General features: G+C 42.7%; 1 protein-coding gene across 2 annotated transcripts in view; it reads right to left on the reverse strand.

The window, feature by feature from the left end:
• Positions 1–261: 261 nt before the first annotated feature.
• Positions 262–12,478, reverse strand: part of SPG11 (SPG11 vesicle trafficking associated, spatacsin) — an 85,087-nt gene continuing 72,870 nt past the window's right edge. For both annotated transcript variants that reach the window (XM_012766686.3, XM_012766685.3), the window contains 10 exons: positions 9,694–9,833; positions 8,670–8,868; positions 8,134–8,271; positions 6,426–6,559; positions 5,669–5,776; positions 3,077–3,245; positions 2,634–2,722; positions 2,274–2,429; positions 1,454–1,605; positions 262–841 (listed from right to left, as the gene is read on the reverse strand). In XM_012766686.3, coding sequence (XP_012622140.1) covers positions 661–841; positions 1,454–1,605; positions 2,274–2,429; positions 2,634–2,722; positions 3,077–3,245; positions 5,669–5,776; positions 6,426–6,559; positions 8,134–8,271; positions 8,670–8,868; positions 9,694–9,833 — 1,466 coding nt within the window. In that variant the 3' untranslated portion in view covers positions 262–660. The remainder of the gene's footprint in view (positions 842–1,453; positions 1,606–2,273; positions 2,430–2,633; positions 2,723–3,076; positions 3,246–5,668; positions 5,777–6,425; positions 6,560–8,133; positions 8,272–8,669; positions 8,869–9,693; positions 9,834–12,478) is intronic.

Consider the following 12,478-nt stretch of genomic DNA (forward strand, 5'->3'; position numbering starts at 1 on the left):
TGGTTGTAAGCATAGATTGGGGTGTCTTCTTTATATCTTCTGCTAAGCAATTTAAATTTGTGGTTAGAGTCTTCTTTTTCTAATTGTCAAAAGCAGAACTAGGGACAGAGCAAAAAAATGTTTTTAATTTCTTTTATTTAGGAAATAACAGGACCATCTAAGTGATTTGAGGAATTAACAGAACACAGCAATAACTTAAATAAAGATTGTTTTAAGGCAGAAAAGGGCTAAGATTACCTTAGCAGTAATAATGACATACAATGAATTTAAAATCTATTTTATTACAGAAAGATCAGTTTCTAACAAATGTATCACCTGTTCCTTAACTGTGTAAATAATATTAAATTTCTTTGAAACTGGAATCTGCAGGTACAGGTATTCTTTAATTACTGTATCATGTCCTAAACTAGAAGCGACCCTTGAGGAAGAGGAAGCTTTTGATCTTAGTATAGATGAACAGTTACTTTTAGATAGGAATTTCCTTGTGGAAAGTTTCTCATTCTTTATGCACTACTCCCTCAAAGGAATGTTATGGTACAGTCCTGGACTTTTTTCAACTTGGACAACAAAGATCTCCAATGCATTCTATGCAGAATCACAGACATTAATTTGCCAGATAATCTCACATCGATACAAGAAAACAGGCACCTATGAAATCATCTAGGCTGCTAGCATGTCCTTCAGGCAGCAAGCTGTCTGAGGGTCCTTCAGAAGCACATTTACAATTTCATAAAAGTTGTGTTCATATGCCAATTTGTAATACAGGTAGACATCTTCACAGTATGTGAGTAGCTTCTTAAGGTTTTCCATGACCATGTCAGTAGGCTGATGTTGTCTGTATCTAAAGAAATATAATGTACAGGTTAAGGTGATATATTACTTTTTAGGGACAGGGTCTCCTGTTGCCCAGGCTGGAGTGCAGTGACTATTCACAGATAGCATCATAGCTCATTATAGCTTCGAGCTCCTGGCTGAGCTCAAGCAATCCTCCCAAGTAGCTGGGACTACAGATGTGTGTCACCATACCCAGGCTCAAGGCACTATATTTTGAGTGAGGGCTGTCAGCTCTGAAAACATTGCCACTACTTACAGAGAAGGGAGTGCTGGAGTCTAGGAGATTATTTCAGAGAAGTATTGAGGATGCTTGATAAACACAAACTATTTCATTAAAATGAGTAATAACACTAATTATAGTAAGTTTAGCAATCTAAAAGGCACCTCTGGTGATCAGTGTTTTGGGCACTGAGTCTATCCTCCCATTTTTAAGTACAAAGCACCATAAGCAAACTGTCATCTTTAATCTGTTTGCATAAATCTGTTAAGAGATCTTTCTGGGAATTCTTGACATCTCTACCATTTTAAGCAGAGGGGCTAAAGGCATGTTGTGCTCACACCTGTCTCACGTCAAAGCAGAGGCAAGGAGAAATGCTTACAGTCAACTGCTAATACTTACTTTTTTGAAATCTCTTCAAATATAGTGGGCCTTAATAACCTTTGCTGCTTAAATTCTTCCAAGTAATTAAAGTCTCCTTTAAGAACCACATGTTGGTATAGAATTTCAGCCCAGTCTGGCACAAAATCATAGGCCTCAGCCACAATAGATGCCTTAAAAGGACGGAAGTGAAGGATACCATCAGGGCTCATTTGATGTAAAATTGAAGGCAAATTGTTCTAGAAAACAATACTGGACATTCACATAGTGAATATGGTCATAAACAATTATGTTAAAAGGCTCTATGTATCAGAGATGGTGAAAAGTCTGGTGTGTATTTGACATTCCCTCCCATAAACCCCCAAATGTCTTTAGCATTTTTAATCTTCTTTACAATGGATTAATGGAACTGTTTAGAAAGAATATATTATTCCCACCCTCTCAACTGTGTAAGAAATAGTAAAAGGGCTGATTCCCTGATAATTCCTCTTCATTAAAGGGCTAGAACCAATCTCCTGGCATCCCTGACTCCCTATACTAACCTGGGTACACTACTCTGTAAACACTGGCTAACAGATTCTTGCAGGAGCACTGGACCTCACCTGTCTAAGGGGTGCTAAAGTCTGTCTCTGCTGGCCTAATAGTGTGAGAAAAGGAAACACTACTCTCCTGTTCGCTAGGCTCTGCCCAAAGAATATGTTAGTGAGATACACCAAATTCCCTCTTTTCATAATAGTATCAAGACAGCTAAGTAAGCAGAACTGGACTGGCCTAGTTCTGTCACTAGCCCTGGGCCCTTAGGATGCTGGCAGTGCTGGCTATGGTTTTCTTTCTTGCTCACCTGGTAGAACCGAGGTAGGGCCACAATACAGTCCATCAGCCTGTGGCAGCCCAAGTTGATGAGCATTGTGTTCTGGCCAGTGTTGAGAAAGTGAATCTGTAGAGTTATCAACTTGGTGAGCCGGTGACAGTGCAGGGCCTGTCGCACACAGGAATCCTGAGAGACAGGTAGAGGGAGACACAGATAAAGACTTAGTGGCCACCATCTCCTGTGTAAACTCTGTAAGAACTATACTCACCTCTTCTGCTCTTGGTTGGCTCATGACACCCTCCTCTGGGAGGCACCCAGGGACCAAAGAAAATTCTCTACTGCAGATACCAAATCCTAAGCCCAATGTGGAGTAAATAAAACTCTGGTTACCTTGGCATAACTCTCTGCTGCATCGAGCATCAGAGTCAGGGCCTTCAGCAGCAGCTGCTTCAGCTGGTGCACATCCTTGAGGCTGTCCTCTGCCAGGGAATAAAGAAGGCTTGCTGAGTCTCACTACCAAGGTAGGCTGTTCTCACCCTACTGGTGATAGTGGGCTTAATTAGAAATCCCAGCCACATTCATGCATAGGGAAGCAGGTCTGTTTTCAGGTAAAGGCTACTGGGGTAAGAAATGTACACAGTCTTTACTATAGCTTCACCTAAGTCCCCCCCCCCCCCTTCCATCTCTTACCTGCCTAGCTAGGACCCCCCACTGAGTGACATACTGACCTCAGCTTCTAACAGCCAATCTCATGTGCTCTTGCCCTTCTTATCCCTAAGAACTTTCCTGGCCTAGCAGCATGGCCCTGGAGTTGCTGCTGTGACCTAACTCACCCCAGGGCTGAGATTCAATCAGTTTCAGTTGGATGCAGGCAGCTGCTTCATGGTTCTCGCCAATCTCTCGGCACATGCTAAAGCACAGGGCAATCATGTTGTGCTTCTCACTGTCCCCAGGGTGGCAGCGTTTGATGTAGTCCAGCAGGGCTGTCTTCAGGGTACCACTCTGCCCAGGAAAAAAGGAAATACCAAGGTCTCAATCAGGGAATGCAAGGCAGGCAAGATTGGCTGAGTCCCCTAGTTGTAAATGTTTCTTAAAAACTCTCAAGAAAAGGGAATAGATGAGCAAAAATGAAAACGAATACAGAGTTTTATGTTATCCTGAATATAAGGAAACAAGTACGTCCACTTTGCTGCTGGGAGTGTCAATGGTAAAACCTTGCAGAAGGGAGAAGCCTTAAAAATAGTTGATCTGGGCCGAGCGCAGTGGCTCATGCCTGTAATCCTACCGTATTTTCCAGAAAATAAGACCTACTCATAAAATAAGCCATAGCAGGATTTCTAAGCATTTGCGCAATATAAGCCCTACCCCGAAAATAAGACCTAGTGATGGGCATGGCTACACAGCGTATGCATTTAGTCGCGGAGCAGTAAAGAAGATGAGCAGCCCTTCTCATCGGCCCCATCGTGACAGCTACTATCCCAGAGATGACCGGAAAGGTGCGGGCAGCCCCACCAACAAGGTTGGCTCCCCCTGTCAGGTCCTGGCCATCCTGTGTGTGCTGCAAGCTGAGGCTTTGAGGTGAAAATAACACATCCCCTGAAAATAAGCCTTAGGGTGTTCTCTTGAGGAAAAATTAATATAAGACCCTGTCTTATTTTCAGGGAAACAAGGTAGCACTCTGGGAAGCCAAGGCGGGAAGATTGCTCAAGGTCAGGAGTTTGAAACCAGCCTGAGCAAGAGCAAGACCCCGTCTCTACTAAAAATAGAAAGTAATTAATTGGACAACTAAAAATATATAGAAAAAATTAGCCGGGCATGGTGGTGCGTGCCTGTATTCTCAGCTATTCAGGAGGCTGAGGCAGAAGGATTGCTTGGGCCCAGGAGTTTGAGGTTACCCTGAGCTAGGCTGATGCCATGGCACTCTAGCCCAGGCAACAGAGTGAGACTGACTCAAAAAAAAAAAAAAAGTTGATCTGACAATCCCATTTCTAGGACTCTATCTCTAAAGTGATAAGCAGAGAAAAGTGCTAAAATGAAGGTAACAAGGATATTTAATAACAATTAGAAACAATCCAGATGTCCAAGGCAAGGACATCCCATAACCATTAAAATGGATGTAGAAGACTGTGTTGATTTGGGAAATAATCATGATACACTTTTCAGTGGAAACACAGAGTATTTCATATCTTCACTGTGTTTTGTTAAATATGTGAATATGTGTATGTTTGGGGGTACATATGCAAAGAAGGGGCCTGTGCCAAACTGTTAGTACTGGCAGTCTCCAGATGGTGGATAGATACCAAGGGCTTTTTTCTGTGTTATTTTCCAAGTGTCTTACATAGAATATGTATTACTTTTGTAATCAGAAAAAAGTTATTGAAAGAGTATTTAAATGTAGAAACAAAACTGTCTCAAAAACAATAGTTTAAGAAACCCTTCAGGGGATCTTGAAGATGTACTTATGTCCAGGACTCGTTCCTCTCCTGGTCTGTCCTGAAACTGGCCCAACATCTTCCCAGAAGCCAGAGGTGAAATGAGCAGAAGCAGAAAATCAGCCAAACAAATCTGGAAACAGGCTCTGTGAGTGACATGCCCTAGTGTCACAGAGCCTGCTGAGGACAGACAGGCTCCCAGAGCCCAAGACCTGAGTAAGTCAGGCCTTTTGGTTCCAAGCCTCCTTCCTGGTCATTGTCATAAATGGCTCCACAGCTTTTCTGGCTCAGGCCTCTGCATTCATTTCCTAACTTGTCTCTCAGAACACACTTTTCATGGTCCCCTGAAAACACTCTAAAAGACCTCAGACAGCCTCAGAGGTGGACAATTCACTTTCAGCATGGCTCTTAGGAAGGATTTTTTGCATCTCCAGAACAGGCATTTAAAACAGTAGAGGCAGGCAACAGAGGTTGAAGTGGAGGAGGATAAACTCACTTTTTTTTTTTTTTTTTTGGCAGGCTTGAGTAGTGCCATGGCGTTAGCCTAGCTCACATCAACCTCAAACTCCTGGGCTCAAGCCATCCTGCTACCTCAGCCTCCCGAGTAGCTGGGACTACAGGCATGCGCCACCATGCCCGGCTAAGTTTTTCTATATATATTAGTTGGCCAATTAATTTCTTTCTATTTATAGTAGAGACGGGGTCTCGCTCTTGCTCAGGCTGGTTTTGAACTCCCGACCTCGAGCAATCCGCCTGCCTCAGCCTCCCAGAGTGCTAGGATTACAGGCGTGAAACTCATTTTCTTTGATATTTAGCATCAGTATAATCACTACCGAGTCTGAACTCTAATCTTAAGCTACTGGTTACAAGAGGTCCCTAATTCCCTCCCTCCATATCCCAGGTCCACCATGATTTGGATTATTCCTGAGAAAAGCCGAGGCTCCTGAATGTCAGTAGTATTTGTCATTCTGGAGCTCATTACATTGCACCTACCGGGTCCAACTTCTTCCTCATCAGCACTTCGAAGTAGTGTTTTTTATGCAGCAAATCAAATATGTATGTCATCTCATTGTACCTTCCAATGCCAGTAAGGAGACGTACCTGTGGAGGAGGAGGAGGAGGACAGCTCACATCAGCAACACCTGGAGTTGTCTGAGTTGGACCACTACATCAGTTTGGTTACTTTCAGATGCCCAGCTCCAGGGGGAGCAGGGCTAGTGTCAAGGCTGCCATGCTTAGCTCCCTCCCACATACCCAACAGGAATCCTCTGGATGATTCAGAAATGCCAGTCATGGGGACACCACAGGCTGTTCCCCTTCTCTGCTGTCCCAAAATGTAGATTATCAAGTGCTTAAGTGCCATCTCCTGGGCCTGGGCAGGCACTCTTCTCGTGGCCAATGGCTTGCTCAGCTACTCAGGTCAGTTTCAAGCCCAGAGAATTTGAGAAGGCATGCGAGGCTTGACTTGTCAACTCATTTTATAATTCAGAGTTAAGAGGAAGGTCTGGAACCTTGTTTGGGGGAGGAATGCAGCTGTCTTAGCACTTGAGAAAAACTGCCCTGGCAACCTAGCAGGGATCCTCTCACTTTTGCACCTTGGGAGCAAACTATAATTCTGATAGAAATCATAACTTGGAGCAGAGGTAGTAGTATCCAGGTGGGGAGAATTCCCTAAGACCATATCAGCTGAGCTGGCCCCAGCCTGAGGTTTCCTCAGGATGGAGAGGGGGGTTGTGGGGGAGCTACTCACCACCAGTCCATATTCCTCATTGGGGGCCAGGTGGTTATCTGTGAGCATCCGGGCAGCCTGTAGGACTCGGATGATGCCCTCCATGTGGCATGTCAGGGTGAAGCAGTGATGGGCCAGGATCAGGAGCTCTGTGGCTACATGAGTAGGACGCTGGGTAAGACAGGATCGTGAGCCCTGGCTACACACTGTCAACCAGGCCACCCAACTTCACCCTCAGGAGGCTAAACAGGCCTGACAGAGAAGGGACCAATCTGGAGAAAGCTCTCCCACCAGTCTGAGGTCCCTGACACCTCAGCATCTAGCTCTGGGACAGCCCCTTGCTGACATCTAAATTTGCCTCTCAGTGATGACAGCACAGGGAATAACTATTCTTAAAGATGGTTGTGTAGTGACCATATCTCCAAAAGGCCTAGCCAACACAAATCCAAGGGCATTCTCTGCTTGTATCCTAGTGGAAGGTCTTAGGGCCTAATGAAATGCCATTCTGGCTTTATAGATTAGTGAAAGATTTTTCTACATATAGACTTAAAAATACTGTACACAATCACCATAAGGAAAATTAAAAGGCAAACTGAAAAATCCCATCTTTAGTATGCGCTGTGCTCTCCCCAAACCTACTGATTACTGAGCACCCCTAATAACTAATCCCTGTTCAGGCCTTAGTTTGGACATTTCCTCCAGAAACCTATATTGACCTCATCAGTCTGGCTGTTACTGTGTATTAAAACCCTGGTCTGTGAGCTTCAGAGATTGCTATTTAACTTATTCACCATACCTCAGGTGCGTAGGGTGCCTGGCACATAGCTGGTACTCAGTAAATATTGTTGAACTGGACTGACAAAAAATATAGAAGGCCATTTTAAAAATGAAACTGTTTAAGCTTTTAAAAATCTCCATTTATTTGTTCATTAAACATCAGTAAAATCCCTTTTTTGGGCCTATCAAATTTGTGGAATGGGTTCCAGGAAATATCTCACACTGCTTGAAAGTCAGAAGTGATTTTTTTTCTGAAGTGAAATTTGGCGCAGTCTCTATGTGTTGCACATATATGTATCAGAAGCCTTAAAGTGGGCATACTCCTGAATTGTGAATTCATCTTAGGGAAATAATCATGAATGTACGCAGAAATTTGCCTAAAGGATATTCATCAGTGATTTTAAAAATAGCAAAATTTGGAAGTAATCTAAAGGTCCCACAATAGTATAAAATTCTTAATTATATACAAGAGAAATCCTGTGTAGCCATTAAAAATGACAAAGAATATTCACTGTCGTGAAAAATGTTAATGACAACGTATTTGTAAAGTTAAAAAATTATGAACATTATACACAGTATAATGTCATTTTTGAAAAAAGAAAACCTACCACAAATACCACTGAATGCCTCTAATGAGCTAGACATTAAGGAAAATGAGCAACCTTTGAAATCACAGACTGGGTTCAAATACCAGTTCTGCCATTTAATAGCTATAAACCAACTTCTCTAAAGTATGTCAAGTGATTAAAGGTTACCTTTTTGTGTGGTTTTACATTTGGGGGTACTTATTCACACTTTCTACATTTTCTTCTACCAAGAACTTATAACCCATGCTAGAGGGCTAGGTATCCAGAGCAGGAACAAGGACTCAAGTTTTAGAGAGAGTGACTCTGGAGACCTTTCAGAGACCTGTTAAGACCCAAAACATGTAAGAAAAAGGCTAAGAACTTACTGCAAGACAATTCTCCGTGGGGAACAGAGGAAATCTTATCCAACAACTTCATCCCTACTAATGTGCAGTCTTGACACAGAGTGGTCAGCTGAAGAAATGTCTGGCTTTCCTCCGCTGGGCTGAACATCTGCTTATGTCCTATACAAAAGATGCAGAGGCAGATGATGGTTTTACCAAGAAGACAGTTGGGAGAGAGACAAAGCCCTGTGCCAGGAGGCCCACTCTGCCCAGGTTTGGGCACCAGGAGGTAAACCTAATGGAGTGCTCTTTGCAGCTCTCCCCTTGTTGAGCTCAAACACCTTGACCTATTCATTATCTTACAGAACAGAGTTCTTTAGCTTAGAAAAAGACACAGCTACTCCAAGCATAATCATAAAACAATAAAAAGCGACAAGATAAATGCAGTGCATTCTCTTACAAGTGTAATCTGGAAACTTGAAAGGACAACATACAGGATACATAAGATCCAAATCCTTAACACAGGGAACGAGAGAATGACATCTGAGAGGCTGGGGAGGCCTAGAGGGGAAGGGCACCTGTTCCCTCTGATGGGGCCAGCAGTTCCCGTGTCACCTCCTCAGCTACGAGTTCAGCCACAGTGTCTGGCTTGAGGCCTTGGGTGCTGATGAAGGCCTGGGCTCGTTTGCATCTGTCAGGCTGCTGAGAGGCCAAGATTGCCCGGAGCATGGCTTCGCCTTCCTGAGCAGCAACATCTGTGTAGGAACAGCCCAACTCCTGAGAGGAAGGCAAAGCCAGTCAAAGCCATTTTCAGAAGCCAGGAAAAGCAAAAGACAGCCCTTTCAGAAATCCTATGTGGACAGGCTCTATTAATTTTCTCAGCTTAAAGATCCCTCACCCTGAGCAAGAACCTTAGAAAAAGCAAGTACTGTTTTCTAACCCTTTTTATCATGTCACTAAAGCCAAACCAAAGTAAAAGGCAGGCTTGTCTTCAGAAAGCATCAGGTGACTCTTGTTGAACAATGATCTTTTTAAACATGAAATGTAAGAAAACTGAATAAAACTCAAGAGCCCTTTCCTTATTGTTCCAAAAGCAGCAGCACAACCCACAATTTCCAAAGAAGTCTCTGAGTCTTCTCCAAGGCAAGGGCTTTAATGCTTGGCTTTATTTCTCTCATGCTCTTCCACTTCTGGTCTGCTGTTTTTCTCCTTCAAACAGCACAAAGCCACAGACAGTTTCTGGCTCCTCTCTTTATAGTCACTGTATTCCATATGGAATGCTCCAAACACTCATGAAGCAAAACCTAAGATTTCAGGTCTAGAAGGGACCCTCATGGTCAAATCATCATTAGATGAACAGCCAAGGGCCCACAGAAATGAAATGTCCTGCAGCCAAGAGACAAGTCATCCTGGCATCTGGCCTGGTGGCCCCTCTCCCAGAGAAGGACTTATGGGGGCCGATATCCTGATAAGACCTCTCCTCCCAGGTCTTGATTATTCCTTGAAGGGCTGACTTACCAATGTCCAAAATCAACCTCTAACTTCTGCTTCCCTCACTCTCAGAAAGAATGTCTTATGGGAGCCCCACCCTTTGGCACATACCTTGGCAAGTTCATACAGACAGAGGACCTGCCGGCAGTAGTTCTTCCCATGGAGGCATTTGCTTGTCAGAGTTTCCAGATTAGTCACCACTTCATCACTGGAGGGTACCATCACAAACGACTGACTATCCAGACTTGAAGCTGGAAGTAAATACAGGTCTGAAGAGGGCTCTAACTTGGCAGGTCAAACTCCCCCTCCCCCACCTCCTTATGACTCTACCTCTCTGCTCACAGCTCCCTGAACTGCACCCCTCTGACTGACTGCCCCTGGTTTTAGGACCACTTCTGACAGGGTCCCACTTAAACTTCTGTCATTGCCTTCTTCCACAAAATTCCAGCCCATGATACTTCAAAGACTTCATATGCTATAGAAGACTCAAAGCCACCTAATGAGAGATCTAAAGATCAGCAACAAAGATGCCTGCCAGACCCTCTTCACATACTCCCACTCTTCCCTTATATCAAGTAAGTCACCAGGTGTAGCCAACTATCTCCAAAACATCTCTCCAATTGCAGTCACTCTGCATCTGAGAGGCTGTTTCTTGCTGCCACCCCCCGACCCCTGTACCAAATCAGTCTCCCACACACTCATTTTTAAAATGCAAATATGCTTTAAAGGTATAGTAAAATTAAAATCCATTCCTCATTAAAAAAAAAAAACCTCAGTCTGAAATAGAAGAAAATTTTCTTAATTTGATAAAGAGTTTTCTATTAGTGAAAAAAATTAAAAAGAATATATAACACTTTGTAATGGCAAAACAAAATAGAAAAATTTAAGTATATATCAATAAAGCATTGTTAAATCATGGTACATCCATACAGTAGAATACAGCCATTAGAAAAAAAAAAGGGCCGATCTATATGTACTGACAGGAAGAAATGTAGACCAATATGATGTAATTTCATTTTTGTAAAAAGTAAATATATGTATATATGCCATGCCTACATGTAGAAAATAATGCATACCAAGCAAGTAAAAGATAGTTATTCTGGGGACTCTGGTGGGGATGGTGCTGAACTCAATTTTTACTTTATGCACTTCTGTATTATGTAATTTGTTACACAAAGTGCATAATAACTGTGAATTTAAAATAAGGATTTAAAAAAGCCTTAAAATCAAAAAATATATAATGTAACTTAGACCATGTTATTCCCCAGGTTAAAATCCTTTACTGAGAGTTTCAGTTCCAGGTAAGACGAAATAAATGCACTCCACCTTGTCTCTCCCACTGAGTTCAATATAAAACCTGAACACAATATATGTAGCAGCTATATGAGGACTCTGAAAAGTAAAAAGTAACAGGCAAATTGAAGAGGACCGGAATTTTCCCTCCTCTAGCAACCTCCAGCCTGAATGCAGTACTGCCTGAAACCTAAGAACTAAGCACTGAGACAGAGGAGGCAGAGAGAAAGAGAAAACGTGCATAAGAGAGCAAGAGAGCAAGTGCAAAAGTAAATCCCAGGAGAAGCCCTCTGGTACAAATTCAAGGAGTGAGAAAGGGAACTTCCAATTTCTGTTCTCCTTTGCCCTGGCTTCCAAGCAACCCCTTGACAGTGATGGCAGAGGCTGCAGTGGCAGGTGGCAAGAGCCAAAACTCTGAAAAAGGGGAGCCTTCTTTTCCAAGCAGAAGTGCTCTGGTCTCAAGAGGGTACAGTAAACCCCTGTTGCTTTTTGCATTATCCTCCTATCACTGCCCTGGATAGGGGCATGGACACAATGGGATAACTAAACCTTTAGCTTTTGGCTAGAGCAGGCGTCCTCAAACTACGGCCCTCAGGCTACATGCGGGTGTTTTTGCCCATTTGTGTTTTTACTTCAAAATAAGATAATGTGCAGTGTGCCTAGGAATTTGTTCATAGTTTTTTTAAAACTATAGTCCGGCCCTCCAACTGTCTGAGGGACAGTGAACTGGTCCCCTGTTTAAAAAGTCTGAGGATCCCTGGGCTAGAGGACTGAAAAAGGAAGCCTCAGGGAACCAGAAACTACCTGGGAGAGGCTCAGGAAAGTAATCAACAAAGTTTTTAATGAACTACAGGGCTTACCCCTGGGGTGCTCATGTATGGCTCTGATCCTAACTTGCATACCAAAGTCTTTGAGAACCGAATTAACAGATAGACCACCACCCAGGTCACAGACTCACCACTGGGTGGCATGAACACACAGATAGATCTGAATAGCAGCACTGCAAAGGAAACAACTGATGTTGAAATCACACAGCCCAGAGGCAGTAGTTTGGAATTTCAGCCTGAACCTAACCAGGTCAACTGTCTGCTAAAAAATTATCAACATTCTTAATAGGATCCTTTGTAGGATATCCAAGATCCAGAATCTCCAATAGTGTATTTGAGTATTATACTATTAAAATATTTAGGATGCAATCCAAAATCACTCATCATAGGAAAAAGCAGGAAAATCTCAACTCACATGAGAAAAGCCAATCAAGAGATGCCAGTTAGCATTAAAACAACAGGAATGTTAAAATTATCTGATAAAGGCTTTACAGCAGCTATTATGCAAATGTTCCAACAAGTAATTGTGTATGCTCCTGAGGCAAACAAAAACAGAAAGTCTCATCAAGGAATAGAAGATATGAAGAACAAAATAGAAATTTTAGAACTGAAAAGTACAGTCATGTGCTGTAAAATGAGGGACTGTACTAATGATGGTGATCCCATAAGATTATAATGGAGCTGAAAAATTCTTATTACCTAGAGACCTCATAGCTGTGATGATGTAGTACAATTACTTAATTTTTGAATAAATTTAGTGTAACCTAAGTGTACAG

Source organism: Microcebus murinus, chromosome 6, assembly GCF_040939455.1.
Source record: "Microcebus murinus isolate Inina chromosome 6, M.murinus_Inina_mat1.0, whole genome shotgun sequence".
NCBI classification, from domain to species: domain Eukaryota; kingdom Metazoa; phylum Chordata; class Mammalia; order Primates; family Cheirogaleidae; genus Microcebus; species Microcebus murinus.